The 20738-nt window shown below is 37.7% G+C and overlaps 2 protein-coding genes across 4 annotated transcripts; one reads left to right on the top strand and one right to left on the bottom strand.

Moving 5' to 3' along the window:
- The first annotated feature begins 99 nt into the window (after window positions 1-99).
- Window positions 100-2710, top strand: LOC115444770 (conserved oligomeric Golgi complex subunit 5). The gene has a single exon (XM_030170674.2). It carries the CDS (start codon window positions 188-190, stop codon window positions 2426-2428), a length of 2241 nt encoding a protein of 746 aa, XP_030026534.1. The 5' UTR covers window positions 100-187; the 3' UTR covers window positions 2429-2710.
- On the bottom strand, window positions 2702-20657 carry LOC115444768 (lon protease homolog, mitochondrial). 3 transcript variants are annotated; one of them, XM_030170671.2, is made up of 15 exons: window positions 20137-20657; window positions 19720-19981; window positions 17103-17382; window positions 16574-16703; window positions 16017-16157; window positions 15299-15462; window positions 14674-14903; window positions 13670-13862; window positions 13135-13322; window positions 9730-9905; window positions 9235-9400; window positions 8018-8204; window positions 7255-7444; window positions 6110-6259; window positions 2702-2810 (listed from the first exon to the last, which is right to left on the bottom strand). In XM_030170671.2, exons 1-15 carry the CDS (start codon window positions 20518-20520, stop codon window positions 2769-2771), a joined length of 2883 nt encoding a protein of 960 aa, XP_030026531.1. In that variant the 5' UTR covers window positions 20521-20657; the 3' UTR covers window positions 2702-2768. The 3 variants fall into 3 exon arrangements, with proteins under 3 accessions (XP_030026531.1, XP_030026533.1, XP_030026532.1); XM_030170673.2 differs by having other exon boundaries at window positions 17103-17328; window positions 20137-20656; XM_030170672.2 differs by having other exon boundaries at window positions 2718-2852; window positions 20137-20520.
- Window positions 20658-20738: the final 81 nt, after the last annotated feature.

Genomic DNA, 20738 nt, shown 5'->3' with positions numbered 1-20738 from the left:
CATTTTACTGCGCCAACATTTTAAGCCTCTATAAATGTATAGCCAGAGCCGTAATATTACGAGCTATAACTATCAGGCTGATGGTCAGACGTCAGCTGTCGCCTGTCATGTAGTGTCATGTCATCAGCTATTTTGTAAACACGACACCCCTTATATAGTAAATTATAATCGGTTTATACCCGCTAAAATGGACGCAAAAGACGTGTGCGTGGAAATAGAAAATGATGAATTCTATAGTAAATTCTTAGATGATACTGTGAAACCAATAATTCACGAGAATTTATCTGTGACCGATCAAGTTACTAAACTCGCTCAAGGGATTGAAAAACTGGGCAAAAGTCTGGAAAAACAAGTGTTAGCCAAACATAATGACTTGCTTACGCAAGCGAGTCATATCTCCGATCTAGAAGTCACACTAGAATCCGTGCAAGCTCAAGTACAAAATTTAATTCGAGGTGCCGAAAAACTAAAAAACAGAGTTCATACTCCGTACTATGCTCTTGAAAAACAAACGTTGATGCTCGAAAGGGTACAGACCACGTGCAATTTACTTCGTCACACTTCCAAAATACTCGTTCTGTGGAACAAACTAAAAGGAATCAAAGATAACCCATCCAAAGAGGCCATTATACTCTTCGAACTAAATGAGTTGATCGGTGACTATGATTTCGAGGGCATTACATTATTGGATGAGGTATTGAGTTCCGTGGACCGAAGGAGAAAGGAGTTACTGAATGAATCCACAGCTTTGCTGCAGTCTAGCTTGTTAAATGGAGACAAAACTAAACTCTTACAATGTTTCAAAGTGTTCCAAAACCTACAATGTACTGAAGAACAAATAAAGAACACTGTGAATAACATTCTTAATGACCTTAAAAAAGAAATAACCACAGCTCTTAATGTCCAAATGGTGTCTATAGAGGTGAAAAAGTCAAGTTCGGGAAGGATAGCTCCAGGCAAAGCTAACATTATGAATGCTCAAGACTTCAAGATCAAACTTTGGGACAATATAGAGAAGCTGTTTAAAGGCGAGATCTATAACAGCTGCACCAAAGTCATAATGCTTCAGAATGTTATCAATGAGCTGCATGCTATCGGAAACTTCAGAAACATAGCTAAGAACTTTTGGTCAGATTTAACCGCTGTCTTCAGCAGTGAACTAGAAAAAAGTTCTTTAACTGTAAACCAATCTATTGAAATTGATTACCCGAAACTGCTAAAGTGTTTCAATGATTTACTCTTCAGACTGAAATGCAAAGATTTGGAACTGAACCGAGAATGCCTCACTAAATGGGAGAACTCATTTCTATCTAAATCATTGGGAAAATTGCTTGAGCCCGTGAGAAGCATGTGGCACCTCAGCCAAGTACCATCCATGGACCAAATAGACAATGCCATCAGAGTCATTGCTGAGGCTCTCAGCATATCACTTGGAGATAAACAGTTGAGCATCAGCCTTGCCAACAGTGTGGCTAAATCCATAAAGCAAATGAATGTAGAGGCTGAACAGAGGTTATCTATGGACAGTGATGTTGCACAAATCATAGAGCCTCCAACCAGCTCACAGCAGAAAAATGCTAATCTATGCAATGCTTTATATTACTTCTCTTCACAAATTAAGAGGGTACTTGTAAATATGAACTCTATGTTGCCACAAGAAAGCATTCAAATTGTCCAAAATAGTTTGAAGGATATATCCAGCATGCCCACACTGCAACTCTTTGCAGAATCCATCAAAAACTCCCTTTACATCATTCTGATGACGATGCATGAGGAACCAGACTTAATAAGGGCAGATGATCCTGCAGGAAAGAACTTATCCTGCTCCCCATACATGAAGGAGTTGCAACAATTTGTGTCAAGGTGTAAAGATATCTATTTATCCATGTTTAATGAAAAGGCAGCTCTAAATGACTGCTGTTTGAACATAGCTAGAGCCTGCATTGAAAGATTCATTAACCACATTTGCAATGTGAGGCCTTTGACTAAATTTGGCAGAGTGAAACTTCAGAATGACTGCAAACACATAGAAATTGCCTTATCACCTCTGGTTAGTGATATGACTGAATTAGGAGATCACTACAGGCAAATAAAAGCTGTCTATCTTCTTCTAGAGAAATCTCCTCAAGAAATTGCAAAGAGTCAGGCAGAAGGTGCTAGTCTGCCATATTCTTTAGTGATGATGTTCCTGTTCTCCCATGCTGGGCATCAGTTATTAGCGCCACACACTTGCGCAGGGTGGAATGTCCAGAGATTGATGCAATGGTTAGACGCACATCGGAATGAGAAAGAGAGGCTAGAGTTTGTAGCGGGAGCTTTGCAAAGATACCAGAATCACATTAGACAAAACCAAATTGCTACCTATGATGATGTGTATCCAATTTTACTGCAGTTATTGGAAGATGGGAGACAGACTTTGAAGAAGTAATTTGATTAATAGATTATTCATAGTATAAGTGTACATTTAATAAGATTCCAGAACAAGAATGGATTAAGTATTAATAATATAACTATGATTGAGCACTTTGAATATATAGAACACTTTTTTATGGCCAATAATAGCTTCCTAATCCATAAATTAAATATTTAGGCCATTCTTACCTGGAAATTACCTCCAACAGAAAAGGAGACATTCATAAAAATTACATTCTAGTTTTAATTCCTATTGTACATAAAATGAAATATGTAAATAAAACCAATATACATTCAACATATTTATTAAAATAAACCTCTAAACAACAGAACTGTCTCACTGAAGCAGCGCTCCTTCACATGAACTCGACGCCCACCACGTCTTGCACCTCGGCCATCTGGCGCAGAAACATCGGTTAGGTCAACGCTCCGATTCGGGTCTAAGGACAAACATGACTGACTAAACCCCACTCTAAGATAAATACGCCATTCTTAAACCATAATATAAATTACACCCTGTATAAAAAAAAATCGTGAAGTGTGTGTTGTCCCTTAATAAAATATGAAAACTTATCAAAATATCAACATAGTAATATTTTCCTGACTTCGGGACGCAGTAGCTGACCGAACATATAAAAGAAATCCACACTCATTGATGCGTACATAGCGTAAATTTCTGTACGTAAGAAGTACGACATGGACACATCAAAAATTAAAAGTTTTCTAAGCAGAATCGTAGCTAGGGGTCGCGAGATCGAGATTCCAATTTGGCAGCAACAAATAAATTTATCTATATAAGCAGACTTCCAGAAGAAGCCATGCAACGAATGTATATCATATAGGTCGATTATCTAAAGCTGACGTAAAACACACTCGCACATTATGCGTGTGTATGCCATCAATTAACAGACGTCAGTCGTGATGACAATATGCTCACGTAACAGCAATGGCAAATACACAACATGTTTACGTCCATGTAGCCCTTCAATTATAATACGCCCCTGTAACATGAAACATAGTGTAAACATACTGTGTAAACTGTATTGTATGTAATACTGTAACTGTATTGTATTAGTATGGGTACTGTCAACGTGCCAGCTTTAGCAAATCGACCTACACGATTCCAAACAACTGGGCGACGATCACCTTCAGGCTTCAGTCCATGTGTATCGGACCTGCCCGGCTATTGAAGTCCCCGTCACGGGTGGCGTCTGGGTCTATGACCTAACGCAGAAAAGTCTGGATATTAAAACCAGTGCTTAGAATGTGGCAAAAATTCTACACGATCCCGTGTCGTTGTATTGGTTGACATACTGCGTGATTGCCGCATTGGTCTCTCGATCGATCACAAACACCAAAACTAAATGACATCGATTTACTTTTATTGGGACATACCAAGAAGGCTGATAACTTTCTGACAACGCCGAGATTTTCGCGACCCTAGCTACGATACAGTCAGAAATAGATAAACTAAAAGAAACTTACCTCGTTACATTTTGTGTATATCTATACTTACAACTCTAACAGAACAACAACAAAAATAACGACTACTACAAAAAAGGTACTTATTTATTGCAACAACATATGTATAACATAAAACCCATAAATACATCTAACATACAACAATCATACACAATACTACATACATTTTATGTTCCAACAATAATATACCTTATTATTGAAACATCCTGTATAACTACATTCACACTTACAAACTAATATAAAGATACTTTTGGGAAATGCAATAGTTAACACATCTTTTTAGTGTAGATATAATTTGCTTGATTCTTTGAATTCAAAATTGGTTCATGATTTGCGAAAATTTTTTGGTCACTGAAGAATTGGGCGATATTCATTTAATTGACTAAATTGGAATAAGAAGGAAAAGAACTATTATTATCGGGCGGAATGCATAAACATCTCGTCAAATATACAAACTCAAAAATGGCAGTAAACAATTCTGGGGTTTGGTACAATAAATTCGTACAATAAAGGGAATTAAATCTCATTTATGAACTATATTGAAAACTGCAGCGTGCGTCTATATATAATGTGAAATATGTAACAACATGCACGTAACATTATAATTTTTTTGTGTAATTAAATAAAAACTGGCTTAAAGAACACGTATTTCTGAAATCAATAAATAAATCACATTAATTACTGATTGTGATTCCACTCCTCAAAAATCAAATTATGACATGCATATAAAAAAGCGGCGATAGCCTAGTTGGGTGTGGAACGGACTGCCGAGACGAATGTCCGCAGGTTCAAATCCCAAGGGCACACACCTCTCTAAAAATCATTATCGTTATCACATATTCTTGTGAATTTATCGTTCGCTTTAACGGTGAAGGAAAACATCGTGAGGAAACCTGCACATCTGAGAAGTTCTCTGTAGGAATTTCGAAGGTGTGTGAAGTCTACCAATCCGCACTAGGCCAGCGTGGTGGACTAAGGCCTAATCCCTCTCAGTAGTGTCGGAGGCCCGTGCTCAGCAGTGGGCAAGTATATAATACAGGGCTGATATTATTATTATATAAAAAAATTCTGCTGTCTTGTCCATACATACAGGATATGTACTTCTCCGAATAAAATTACTCAGCTAATTACACTACGGCTGATATAAGATATTTATTTTTATACTCGTGTTAGGTAATCGAGAAATATTTATGAAAGTTTTACAGGAAATTATTGATAAAAAAACCTTGTTTTAATTTTTTTAATTACAAAATGGCGAACGCTATTCCCATGAAAAGGTAAATAATGTCAATACATTTATTGACCCAATCTGCCAATCAATACTATTGCCAGACATTTGGTACCCGGTACCTAATTACCAATACTTGTAAATCGGCCTTTAGGTACCAACCATTTAGATCCCTATTAAAAACAGCATCCTGTATATTGGCATAAAAATTTCTCTTCAACCCAAACCCGACTATAAATACACTAACGCTACTCTACAAATACTCATAGGTAGCTACAGTTTTGGCGGGCGAGCTAAGTACCTTGTCATAAGCGCACGCCGTGTTCCCGCAAAGCAGTGTGTCCTGCTTGACAAATATCAATCATCAGAACATGTTAGTGAAAGGAGAGTGACAAATAAACATACTGTTATTGTGACTTGTGATAATATTGTAAAATTGTCTCACCAATACGCTAAGACATCTGGCAGAATTCGCGAGTCCTAAAGTGGCCTAAGTGGTGATATTATTAAAAAAAAGAGTTTTTTTAATATATAATGGTAAGGCAATGTGACCGCACTACACCGGATGGTAAGTGAAGTGGAGTCCAATAGAATGTCGACTGACGAGAGATGATTACCCCTCGACAGTCGACACAATTAAGCCTGTTGGAACCGGATATATACAGGCTGATTCTGGAACGCGACACACGTAGGCCACTATGTTGGGTTTTAACACCTTGTATACAGTGGTCGCTATTCGAGCGGATATATAATATATCCTACGTCCAGCAAAGCTACCATGTCATATTTTTTTAATTTAAATATTACGGCCAGTTCTTTTTGTCTCTTACATCTTTATGATACATTTTAATTGCCCACATAGTATATTCAATAGTGCATTCATATTAATGCTTAAAATCACTTATCAGCAAACCAAGCAGAACACACGGCTCTAATGAAACAAGGCGCGTTCTACAGGCACTAACTACTATTAGTATGGTGCTAGACCTGTTCCTGGTCGAATGCCACTTTGAATACGTCGTCGTACGTGTTCACGAAGTGTATGTCCATGTCCTCCTTGATGAACGAAGGCAGGTCGTCGTAGTCCCTTCTGTTCTCCTCAGGGAGGATCACGCACGTTATCCCTACTCGTTTCGCCTGGAAATTAAAAATATTGTTAGTAATGTTGTAAGTCAGATTCAGAAATTGCAACAATGACAGCTGTGTTTTATTAGATAAGTATGTTAAAGAGAACTCATTTAACTAGACAAGGGCCCTTATTCTGTATGATAGTGTAAACGCGTAACGCGGCCGTGTCATGTTATCTTCGAGAAATGTGCGTGGAATGGTATTCTGTAAGCCAAATTTCTATAGTCCTAAACATGATGCGTTGTGTTACGTGCTTGTCACACTGTCAAAATAACGTGCGGGATAGAGAATAAGGCCCAAGGCTGTTTTATTTTTTGCTCATAAACCATAGTTTGCAAATTGTCATTGAAGTGGAGAGTGTAATTAGTCTCATTAAATTATTTGAAGTCTTCGAGTAACATACTGTTACTCCCAGTGGCACTCGCCGATAATAGCGCCTACCCGAATGTAGAAGGTTCGGTGATGGAACGTTCTCGAAGGGTCTCAATGTTTTCGGGATGTCGTGGAAACACGATAACGGACTTCAATTATACTTAGAGAGTTCTCGACCATTCTGGATCTTTCGAGAATGTTCCACAGATATCGATCGATCGATAGTACATGCGGCCGGGTATAAAAGGAGCGCGCGCGGCCGCGTGCGGGTCGGTGTTCACGACACGACCGAGAGCGATAACGAAGCGAATACAGTGAATTGTGTGACGCAGTGTTTGTGATTAAGTCATTTCATGCTTTAGTGTTGCAGTGTTAATTCACGTGCTGCTGTGTTTTTGTTTGTGTTAGTGTGTTTATTCAGTGTTTAAGTAGTAAATAAAGTGTTGTGGTATTTAGAGTAAAATCGGTATATTCTCACTGTCTATCTAGAACCCTAGCACGTAACAATACTTTGTCTAACAATTGGCTATAGATTTTATTACACAGAGAGATTTTCTCTACAACAAGCCATCAATCACCAACAATAAATATTATATCAAACCCATCCGCAACTAATCTCAAAACATCCTCACCGCAATAATCTTCTCCTTGATGCCGCCCACGGGCAGCACCTGTCCCGTGAGCGAGATCTCGCCGGTCATGGCCAGGTCGGGCCTCACGCGGCGGCGCAGCGCCAGCGACACCAGCGCCGTGGCCATGGTGCAGCCCGCGGACGGACCGTCCTTGGGCGTCGCGCCCTCCGGCACGTGCACGTGGATGTGGCTGGAACGAGGCGTTTTATATTGCTAATTGATAGTGGTAGAGGAAGGATTAGCAAGTTCTCGCAATAATGTTGCGCCAGAGCTTCTGTAATGTATGCTATTTATAGCTCAATATATTTAATGTTTGTAGATATCTGTAAAATAATATTTTCAACACTACCGGCATATTGCAGATATAAACAGTCCATTCTATTCCTCATTTCATTGTGCATCTCATATTCACATGCGATTCCACAAGCGGAAATATTCTATATAAGTACTATATACGTGCAAGTCGACGCGAGTCCTGTAAATATCAATATTGCCAGAAGTCAACGTGCCGTGACACGATAAAGATAAATTCAAGTTATCTCAATAATCTAAACACCCCCTGTAGATATATTTATCAATTGAAATTGCTCGGCTCAACCATCAATGTCTCAGCAACTGATCCAAACACAGGGCTGTCTCTTCCCTAATCTCTAGAGGCCCAAACACCTCTGAAGCCATCACATCTACATTTCTTCTCATATTATGAATGTTTGAGTGGTGGAGATTATACAACTAATTACCCACTTGCTTGTTGCTCGATTACCTGGTGTTAAGGAAGGTATTGGTGGGGAAGTGTTCCGCCACGTAGTTCCTGGCGACTGTAAGCGCGATCCTGGCGGACTCCTTCATGACGTCGCCGAGGTGGCCCGTCAGCTCCAGCGAGCCCCCGGACGGCTTCTCCTCCACGGGGCGGTTGCGCAGCGCTGACTCGATGTACAACGTGCTGCCACCTGGCGGACGATAATGTGATTTTACGGTCAATATTGGGTAAGAATTCGTCCAACAATGAAAGTTTTCTAATCTGAAAATTATAGAAATACTTCAACAGATATTTTAAATACGCTTTGGCGCAAAAACTAAACACAAACAGGGGCCTTATTCTCTATCCCGCACGTTATTTTAACAGTGCGTAACAAGCACGTAACACAACGCATCATGTTTAGGACTATAGAAATTTGGCTTACAGAATACCGTTCCACGCACATTTCTCGAAGATAACATGACACGGCCGCGTTAAGCGTCTACACTTTCATACAGAATAAGGGCCCAGGCCGGCATAATTACGAAGGGTAATCGTGTTTTATCATTCGACTCTATATGAACCCTACTTCATTTATCATCAGATCCAGTGGGGTCCCTTTGTCATAAACATATAAAAAAAAAAACACAAGTTATGTTGTCCCACCAGTCGATTCCGTAGAGACAAGCATACATACCCACAACATCTCTTGCGTTTTCAATGTTTATACAGTAGTTTGTAACAGTAGCAAAACATGAAAATTTTCAAAAGGTAACCCGAGGCAAAATAATGCCTTAGTTAACATATCGCGGATAATTAATTGAAAATAAAAACTAAGACAAACGTAAATAAACCTAAAAGGGAAGCCGATAGGAATCGAGGTATATAGACGCTTCGCCAATGGTCATCCATCGCCTTTGCAGACTCTTTGCCTTTTAAATTAAACTATTTTGGGATTTTATCGCTGTTTTAATATTTTCCTCTTCTCCCGACGTTTCGAAGACTGAGGTGTTGTTCATCCGCAAAGTCAAAGTTACAATATCTACCTACTTTTTACAAATATACAACTTTTTAAATTTTTTTAGCTGTTGGTAGTCCGATCTACGCAGAATGAGCTCACAGTGTCTTGAAGTTGAAAATAGTTTAATGTAAATGTCTAACATTCACGTAAACATAGGAAATCATTAAACTCTTCGCTTGTCAACGACCTATCCACTTTCCTATGCTTTTGCTATACTCACCCATAGCAGTCCAAGCGAGTCCCATGACAACTCCTGGCGGCGTGACGGCGTACATGCGGTCGTGTTTGAACGTCGGCTTGCCCACCAGCGAGGAGAGGTTCGCGTCCGTCACCACCAGGTTCTCAGCCTCGCCCTTCACGATCTTGTACGCCACTTTACGCGCTATCTGTGGACAATTTTACAGAACTTATTATAATACCATATACCATACCATGTTTTAAGTTCAGACTTGTACAAACTTTACGTCTGTTGGTTCTGTGTGTCTTGTTCGGCCTTTAGACACCGTGTGATATCGTGCGCTTACACACAGCCATGTACAAGACGAAGTAGGAAACGGAGTACCAACGCGCTGCGCATGCGTCGTCCGGAAACGTAGACAAATTTATGCCCATAATCTTTTCCATTTATCTTTGTCTAACTCCAATGTGAAGTCAGCACAATATACTTTTTCAAATATGTTGCAGTAACTTTTGTTCGTATGTAATTACTGTGTACCTTCTCGATGTGTTTCTGCAGGTTCCTGACGCCACTCTCGCGGCAGTAGGATCTGATGAGTGTGTGCAGCGAGTCTGGCGTGAGGTCCAGCTGCTGGTCGCTGAGGCCGCAGTTCTTGCGAGCTACTGGCACCAGGTACTGCTGCGCAATGGCCAGCTTCTCTTCCGCCACGTACCCTGGGGGCAGAGGTTGCTCTCAATATCATATCAATTTGCAGCTAGCTATCAAGAAGCTGACAGGAACCCTTTAAAAGCGACCTTAATACATATGAAATAAAGATTTTTTTTATCCTATATTTTTTGACAGATCGAAAGACAATATGCTATTTCCTTGAAAGCTTCAAAATGTATATGTAGATATATAAATAACTTTTTTATATCTGAACATAGGAGATTACAAAGTATTTTTAAATTACTCCTAGAGTTCTGAAAATGTTCCCTAACGAGAAGCAACATTATCATAGTCCACCTTACAAACATAACCTTTTTATTTATTTATTTATTTATTTATTTATTTGGGAAACAAACAGAACAAATTATGACTAAAAATAAATTAATGTAAATTAAGGTTCTTAATCCAACACAGTTTCCACTAATAGGTAATACATACATAGAAGAGAGTAGACGAAAATTAATTTACAATATTACAAATTAAAAATTGCAAAAAGAAAACAAACAAACAAACTCAAGTTAGTCAAGTATCTAAATTATCCACAATAGCAATTAATGCCTTCCTGTAGATTTGTAACGATTGACAAAATATATCGATATCGGAGATTAAAGCAAACTTATTATTCTTAACAGTTGCTCTACTAATAAAAATATTAGAACCATAATTAGTTTTAGACGCGGGAGGCTGAAACAAACATGCCTTACGTGCACTAATCCGGGGACATTTGAAAGAAATTTCACCTAAAAGATAAGGAGAGTCAATAAAGTTATTGATGATTTTGTGTAAAAATAGTTGATCTTTAATCAATCTACGGTGCTCAAGAGACATCATTTTTGGGACTTCCGAGATATTAGAACTATAATTAGAATGTAAAGTACTACAGCGGTATTCCAAATATTTTATAAATTTTCTCTGTATCCTTTCAAGTTGGTCAATATAAGTGCGATATTGAGGATTCCAAACAACAGATCCATATTCTAAAATAGATCGCACAAAAGAATTATAGAGTGTTTGAAAAGTGGATATCATTTTGAAATCCTTACAGGTTCTTAAAACAAAGCCTAGCATGCAGTAAGCCTTATCCACTATTGTTTTAATATGGACGTCAAAGATTAACTTAGTATCCAGAAATACTCCTAAATCGCGGACCACCGTGACTCTTTCCAAAATTTGCTCATTAATATTATAATTATAGACAAAATTGGACTTCTTGCGTGAAAATGTAATTATATTGCATTTGTTTATATTTAAATTAAGAAAATTGTTTTGACAGTATAGTGAGAAACGATTAAGATCTTCCTGCATGCTTAAACAGTCCTGGTACGATTTGATAATCTTGAATATTTTCATATCATCTGCGTATAACAAAAACTTTGAATTCTTGAAAACTGAAGATACGTCATTAATGAAGATATTAAATAAAAGTGGACCTAGATGGGATCCTTGAGGTACACCTGACGGTACAGGAACAAAGCTTGAACAAAATCCCCTTACAGTAACTGCCTGACTTCGATGACGGAGATAAGACTCCAACCAACGAAGCAAATCTCCATGTATACCAAAATTGGCGAGTTTTAAAACAAGAATATCATGAATAATTCTATCAAATGCTTTAGAGAAATCGGTATACACAACGTCTACCTGATAACCAGCCTCCATAGCTTTACTAATATAATGGATAAACTCACAAAGATTTGTTTCGGTAGACTTTCTATTTACAAAACCGTGCTGCTCCTTTATGATAAAAGGTCTAACACGTGGAAATATATAATCATAAACAATACGCTCAAACAATTTCGGAATTGTACTGATCTTGGATATAGGACGGTAGTTGACAATATTGTGTTTATCACCATTCTTAAAGACTGGCACTACAAATGATCGCTTCCACGCTAATGGCATAATTCCTAAGGCTAAAGAATTATTAAATAAAAGATGCAAGGGATAACTAAGGCTAAGATAGCATTTTTTTAAAAAGAATGGTGGTATACCGTCTGGCCCAGATCCCTTGGAGATGTCAAGATTTTTTAAGTATTTTTTAACAGTATCAACTGATATGAAGGGAGACGATAAAACAGTACTTGGATGTGTCATATTCATATTGCCATGTGAAGCTATAGGCATTGAATTATTATATATTTGGAAAGCAGACTTTAAATGATCGTTAAATAAACTACATATAATCTCTCCATCACAAGAAGAAATATCATTTAAAAACAGGTTATTGGGTAAAACACACGTCCTTTTCTTAGATTTTATGAATCTCCAAAATTGTTTACTACACTTTCGAATGCTAATTTCTGACTTCTCAATAAAAAAAGAATAACATGAGGCCTCCAAAACTTTTTGTCTCTCACGTAGCATAGAGAAGCTGATGTAGTCAGCATAGCGGCCATAACACTTCCATTTTCTATGAAATTTCAATTTCTCCTTTATCACTTTAATTAAAGCAGAAGAATACCATATAGGATAATTGCTATCATTACGTAAACGTCGTACAGGAACATGATTAGTGATAACATCATTTAAGATTTCATAAAAAGTATTAACTGCAGCGTTTATACATGAATGTTCTAAACGTACATCCCAATCTATAATAGACAATGCATGATCCATCGCGGAATAGTCTCCTTTTTTAAATAATTTAACAATACGAGGAGGAGAACGAAGATTCCTAGAGTAAAAATCACTTATTAGAATTTCCAGCGACGGATGGTGGTCGTCCTCCTCAACTAAAGGTAGTTTTGATCTAAAAGTTCTACAATTACAGTTGCTTAGAACTAAATCTAAATATCTGTGGTTAGAGTTAGGAACTATACATTTATAGCATTACTATCAAATTAATAATAATAATATCAGCCCTGTATTATATACTTGCCCACTGCTGAGCACGGGCCTCCTCTACTACTGAGAGGGATTAGGCCTTAGTCCACCACGCTGGCCTAGTGCGGGTTGGTAGACTTCACACACCTTCGAAATTCCTATAGAGAACTTCTCAGATGTGCAGCTTTCCTCACGATGTTTTCCGTCACCGTTAAAGCGAACGACAAATTCACAAGAATACACACATGATTTTTTAGAGAGGTGTGTGCCCTTGGGATTTGAACCTGCGGACATTCGTCCCGGCAGTCCGTTTCACACCCAACTAGGCTATCGCCGCTTATAAACCAAATTAATAAACCAGGCTATATCCCTGCTATTAACATCCCCTCGTATTCACCTCCATGCCCTCACCTGACATATCAATGAGCTCCATCCTATCCCGCAGCGGCTCCGGGATCTGTTCCACCACGTTAGCGGTGCAGATGAACAACACCTTGGACAAGTCCACGGGCACGTCCAGGTAGTGGTCCAGGAAGTTCGCGTTCTGTTCAGGGTCAAGCAATTCTAGCAGAGCTGATGCCGGGTCGCCGTGCACGCCTCTAGCGGGAGCAATATAATTACCTTTATAAAACTTCTATTGTGTAAATACATGGGCCTGTTATCTCCCTACTCCCTTCCCAATTCAAATACCTCGAAAAAAATATAACACATTTTTTTTACATTCTTCTAGGTCTTCATAGTGGAGATGATTAAACATCAGGTTACCAGCCCATCTAGAATATACCTATCTATTTGTTTTTGTATAAATATGCAAAAAAAAGAAAAAAAATAAAAAAGAGAAAGGAGGAGAACATATATCTTCTAGCAAAATTTCTGGAGTCGTTAAACTATTAAAAAGAAGGAGATATTTTTTATCCATAGAAATTTGTGAGTACAAAGCACATACTTGCCGATCTTATCGACCTCATCAATGAGCACCAGTGGGTTCTCCGTGTTGGTCTTCTTCAGGCACTGGACCAGCTTGCCCGGCATGGCGCCGACGTACGTCCGCCGATGCCCTTTGATCTCCGCCACGTCCGTCATACCACCCACGGAGAACCGGAAGTACTGACGGTTGAGTGCGCGGGCGATCGAACGAGCTGGAAGAGACAGGTTCCTTAATATTGTGGTGAAAGCCATTGTAGATGCAAAATGATATTTAATAACTGATCTCTTTAGATTTTTTTTTCTATTATGCCATAAGACTACATCACCCTGATGTTAAGTGAAAGGTCAAGGGATCCCCTGGGAACATGTCGATACATAATAAATGCTAATTTGCTCCACATTTATCTACGCCATCCAATATAATTACTATTACTGCAACTTAAATTTCACGTAGTTTTGCTATTGCTTAGGCCAATAGTATACTTACCATCGAATGAACAACTTTCTTGTTTCGGAATTATATAAACAATACCATGGAGTGACGTTTAAATAACAAGGAAACTTGCAAAAATCGATGTCCGCTAGTTATTTTAATCGTGAAAGCAATAAAAGCAAGCTAACATCATGTGTGTATTCTTAGTAAATTTAGCGTTCGCTTTAACGGTGAAGGAAAACATCGTGAGGTAACCTGCACATCTGAGAAGTTCTTTATAAGAATTTCGAAGGTGTGTGAAGTCTACCAACCCGCACTAGGCCAGCGTGGAGGACTAAGGCCTAATCCCTCTCAGTAGTAGAGAAGGTCCATGGTCAGCAGTGGGCAAGTATATAATACAGGGCTGATATTATTATTATGATAACATCTTGCTACTTGCAAAACTTACGGCGAGTCGCATGTGTACGGAATTATAATTGAAATATTGCTGGCTAATGTAAACTTATCTGGCAGTTCTTGCGCAATACCTTGCCTTGAAAAACATACTAGTCTATACTTTGCATGACATCCAAAGCCAATCACGAGCTTACCTATACTAGTCTTCCCCACTCCCGGCGGTCCGTGGAAGCAGAGGATCTTGCCCTGCGTGGTGCCCTTCAGCTGGGATACCGCTATGAACTCCAGTATCCGTTTCTTGATATCCTCCATGCCGTAGTGGTCTTCGTCGAGGATCACCTGAGCGTCTTCCAGCTTCAGGTTCTCTTCAGAGGTGACGCCCCATGGCAGTGAGGTTAGCCAGTCGAGGTAGCAGCGGGTTACACTGGAATGGAAATAAGGGTTACACTAGCAAAGATGTTAGTTATATACCAGATTGTGTTTTCCATTGACAAAGAACTTAGAAGTATTCCAGATTGTATTTAACTACTCTGGGTTATTGATTTTTAAAAGAATTGTAAGAAACATAATATTACGTATGTCTGTTTTCAACTTTATAATTTAATTCGACCTTATAGGTTAGGTGGCATTGCTACCCGCCATGTGGATTAGGGTGGTGGTATACCCTGCCTGCCGTAAAAATGGACTAAAAGCCATCGGGAGCACGGGCGGGTTCCAGGGGGCTACCCGCCGTTAGTTTGCGTTCGTTAAGCACATGTGGTGACTGACGGTGTGGCTCACTATTTTCTTAACGCGAATGTACTAAAGATTGCCACGCACTTAAACTCTGAACTGTGGCTCTCTAGGAAGTTGAGCTTGTTGAGTTCCTCATCAATGACGGTCTGCACGGGCGCGGGCACCGTCTTGTCAGCCAGCCGCTCCCTGAACTTCTCGCCTATCGCGTCCTTATCGTCCTTCTCTAGACCTAGCTCTTTTTTTATCACCTGCAAAACAAATAGTTTTTATTTGAATTTGAAGGTTTTGAACGGGCCATAAAATATATTATACATATAATTGACACTCTGTTGCGTAAGTTATACCCAGTAATTCTATACTACCTTCAATGTCCTTTAAGCTAATACTACTTGCGTATGATATTTACCACCTGATCAAATAATGTCTCCCATGTTAAATTTTTTGGAGCACCATGTATAAAATATTCTATTGCTTGAAACATTACTTTTTGAACTACCTCTATAATATCTTTACAGTATAAATCCAAGCAACTTTGCCAGTGGTTGGACATATTTTACATTCGCCCGGATAGCGACCACCTTACACAAGGTATTAACACCCGCCATAGCAGCCCACATAAGTGTGTCGCATTCCGGGTTCAACCTGTGCATATCCTGCTCCAACAGTCCGGCATAATTAAGTCGACTGCCGAGGGGTAATCATCTCTCGCCAGTCGAGATTCTATTGGACCCCACTCCACTTACCATCAGGTGTAGTGGGGTCATTTAGGCATGCACATATAAAAAAAAAAACCAACAGATACCTTTAGTTGTTCGTGAAGTATATATTTCCTGTGCTGTTGTTTCACTTTCTCCTCCACTTCCTTGCCAATCTTCTGCTGCAGTTTCGATAGTTCGTACTCTTTCTTCAGCAGCGAAAGAGACATCATCAGTCTTTTCGGAATCTGAAATAAACATACTTAATTGTAAAAAAAATTTTAAACTTTAAAATTGTCCTCCCTAATGTTGATTATGTTTTCCGTTAAAATACTAATCACAAAATAACGAGATAGAATACAACTGATGAGTATAGATTTCTACTACTTTTAGACACTTATTTATTACTCAAAATTCCCATATATTTTATATCTCTATTTTTTGTATCTTTGCGATTTCTAGACAGTTCATCACCCTACAACTACAAAAAATATTTTTTCTGGAACATGCATTATAATTGCCTATGTTGCAGGCATTGTATTCATAATTCATATACATACATGTGGTACACGCCATATCTATGTTTATATTTAGAGATAGAATAAAGAAAATATTATTTTCCATATTTAAAACTCATCTAATCTAATTGGCTTGGTATACTCACATCCATCTCCTCAAGTATAGCCTGCAACTCGGCAGGCTCGGCGCCGGTGAGCGCTGCCCCCAGGTCGCTCAGGTACACCGGGTTGTCCACCACGCGTTGCCCCTGCGCCAGCATGTGGTGCAGGGACTCTCTGGAAAATGAGACGTCACTTTAACTGTTTGTTAACATAAAACAAAACATCGTTAGAGCAATTATACATAACTAAAGATCTATACAGAGAGAAGACTAACGAACCACAATACTAAGTAATAATATACCTAGTATTATAGATTTAGTAATGTCCTATGTAAGCGATGAACACGACGCGACAAAACGCAACACAATTCAAGATATTATACTTAGACTGTGCATAGTCTGCCTAATCAGTATACAAGCAATGCATTCTCTTGTTTTGTGCAACACACCTTGTAAGCTACTTTACAAACCCTTGGTTTGGATGTTAAGGAATATGGTTATCAGATGGTAGACCCGATATCCATATTAGTACCACCTTAAGCAAAATTAATTAAAAAAAAAAAATGTTTCTTACCTATACAAAGGATTTAAATTAATAATATCCCGTATGGTCTTAATGACTTCCTGTGTCAACGCCTTCACTTCTTCCGTCTGTGTGAACTTGTCATGCACCATGTTCTCAACCTTGGCCATCAGCACCTGGTCTGGGGGAGGTTTCTTCGCCTCCTTGTCTTCCTCTGCAGGTGCGTCGCGTCGCCTCGTGTTCCGGTACTTGCGCCGGCGCCGTTCCGCGTCAGTCTCTTCGCGGGCAACGTCAATTTCCATGTTAAATAGTGGAAACTTCAACTTCATTTCTGAAATTATTCATTTCAGAAGTGAAGTTGGTTGATGATGATCATGGCGATCTTGGGATAAAGCAAGAGGACTCCGCATAATTGTGCATTATTTACATTAAATAGAAACAAAAAAATTAAAACAAATAAAGTCCTCTTACTATACCTTAGGACCATTCGAAACTATGTAAATAATTAAATGTAAAAAAATAAAAGTTTCTAATAAAATAAATATTATAAATAATAAAAAAATATTTATAAAAAGTAATTTTAACTTTACATGCGCCAAGGCCAATACTACTACATAAAGAGAATTTGTTGAAACCGCATCATCATACTTTCAAACATAAATAAACTTGCACATACCATATTCACAATAAATAAAATATTTAAAAAAGTTCAGAAAATTTAAACTGTGATTTTTGGTGAAAATATTTACATTATTCAAGAATGATTTTTGGCACTACATTAGCATAGGTAAAGACGTATATGTGGTTTCATTTAGTAACACAATGTAAAATAATGTCGTATACATAAATAAATATCTGCTGGGTATCTAGAATTTACATTGTATACATACAAAACACAACTTTAAAAACCATAAAATCATGAAATTGTTATGCAATATATTTTGTTATCTTAAGTCTAATACAATATGATGAAACATCCAAACTTGTTATGTTTATTTGAGCATTACTTTCTGATATTTATGACCCATATGATAATCAAAAGAATGTCTGATTTGGGTTAAAGAAAAAAATCTTGAATTTCTGAATTTTTACAAGTTTACATATCACTCTGATGACGCTTAGTAGTAAACAATGACCAAAACTTAAGTATTGGGGAAATCATAATATATACTATACTGATGTAAATAGAAATGTTACAAAAATATACTGGTGTAATGGTCTTGAATAATATCATTTAGAGAAATATATATTTTGGTTAATATAATGCTGACTTAATTAAATATGAAAATTATAATTTATAACTGTCATAAATTTTGCAAATCAAACTTTAAGACCCTGTAATGGTATCTTAATTCAAATATAAATTTGTGGACACCCATTTTCTTGGCACACCATGTAGAACCCCTTCAAGTCTCCTTTGGATCCCTGGGGATCCACCTGGACCACTTTGGGAATCAGTAATCTAGATGATTTATCCAACATTTGTTTTATCAAAAATGTTGGATAAATCACACATTTTTTATACATTGTGGTACCTGATACTAATACTAGATATTTTTACAATAAAAAACAATGTAAGGGAATTTGTGATACTCTTTTGCTATAAAATCACTGAGCGTTTGACAGACCGAGGCAGTTGGTCTTAAACAGTCGTAGCAATCAGTTGGATGGTGAATTATTAGCAAAAATATTTCTGTGGCCAATAATAATTTTTTTTTTTTTAATCAACTCGCTTCAGTTTCTAACAATATAATAATAGAGTGTATGACAATTTTTTAAAATGTATATACTACGATAGAGAACTATTCACTTATAGCATGAATTATATTTTTATTGTTAAAATATGCTCCATTTATTAAATATCTGTGATTTTCTTTTGTCATTTATAATTTCGCGCTAGAACGCGTTCTCACGTGACGTTATCCCTGTGTGATGTCATCGCTCATATACAAACACTTGTGATTGTTGTGGCACCTAACCTGCACCTTACAACAAAACAAATTGTCTACAATTTATATCTGCTAGTTGTTACTTTTCCCACAAAAAATTAATATGCCAGCTTAGAATATTGTTCAGTGCCTTTACGTAAAAAGTCAACACCACATAATCCTGATAAATTGTTCATTCATGTGCCAAATTCAAAAGATTTAAGAAAGAAGTGGTGGACTTTAGCATGACGAGATCCAAAATATACAGCAGATAAATTTATTTATTTTTGTAAAGTTCATTTCAATGTAAGTTATAGTTATATATTATGTTATAAATGTTGTTGTCACCTAAAAAAAATATGTTTTAATATAAGTGTCAAATATAAACTATGGTTTTTGTAACCTCAGTTTTTTTAAAGTTATGAGTGCATGCCATCTGTTGTTCTATGTGTCATGCAGTCATTGCTATATATTTATTATATTGAATGATGCAATATTTATGAGAGATAATGTCAGTAGGAATGGCGGCCGGCATCGCGTCGTTTTAGACCACAAAGGGTACAGATTAAAAATTCAAAATTTTAATGATGTATATAAAATATTTACAATATGTTTAAAACAAAAAATCTGTTTGATAAATATTGTCACCCACTATTCTTTCTCCTGGAGCAGTTTTATATTTTTTGATTACACCAGTCAAACACCCTATTACTAGAATAATACTAGATAGCTAAACTCACCAGCAGGTCCAGTCTCAATCTCATCCTCAACAAATTGCCCCGTAATCTTTATTCTGCGGTGCGCCATAACCACCAGTCGCAGCTTGAAGTCCATGTCCTGCATTTCATGGATCTGTGCGAACACTCCAACCTCATGCACATCATCCAGGCTTGATACAACATCCGACTTCTCATCTTCTTTTTTACGTAAGAATATGCCAACATAAGGTTGGTTAAGTTTCACTTTACGTCTTATCAGATCTATTAAAGCTGGGTTTGATATCTGAAATCATTACGCATTTGTAACAAAATAGTACAGTTAGTTCTTAAATAATAAAAAAAAAAAATATTTTATTCAATTTTGAGATTAATTTCCATATTGTAGGGTTTACTCATTATCAGAAACTATAATTTTTAAACAAATATTGAATTTCTTGCCTCTATTAATTTGATGAATCTAGGAAACACTGGGTTTCTGTTGATGGCAATGACAGGCACTTGCGGCCACACCTCCGGCACTGCCACTGTGGCCGGCAGCTGGCTGCTGAACAACGGAGTCTCGTCCTTAATCTCGGGATCCTCTTCGGGCGGGTCACCTTTATTCCCACTAGTGAAAAATCTTACAGGTCCAGACTGTGACACTGCAGCCCCGAAATGTTCACTATAACTACATATCCTAGCGTATCTCGAGCTGGACAAGCTGTGCGACAACCTTTGCACCGGTTTACGTGATGCAACTTTGGTAACATTATGAATAAGTCGCGTCGAGTTTAACTTTTGCTTGAGGATAGAGTTCCGCAGTATCACACTGGCGGTATGCATTTTGCGTGCACTATATGGGATGAACGAGTTTTAGCTGCGAGGTTTCATTTAAAATTATTATATATGAGAGAAAATAAGGTTATTTTTCCAGATTCTTCAAGATTTGCGACAGCTAGTTTGACAATTGACAAAATATGACATTTGATATCGGACTGCTTGATAGTTCATACTTTTAATAAGAGAATAGGCACAGATGTTAAAACCATACATCTGTCAAC

This window comes from Manduca sexta, chromosome 8 (genome assembly GCF_014839805.1).
Source record: "Manduca sexta isolate Smith_Timp_Sample1 chromosome 8, JHU_Msex_v1.0, whole genome shotgun sequence".
NCBI classification, from domain to species: Eukaryota; Metazoa; Arthropoda; class Insecta; order Lepidoptera; family Sphingidae; genus Manduca; species Manduca sexta.
This window is presented reverse-complemented; position numbering and strand designations above follow the sequence as displayed.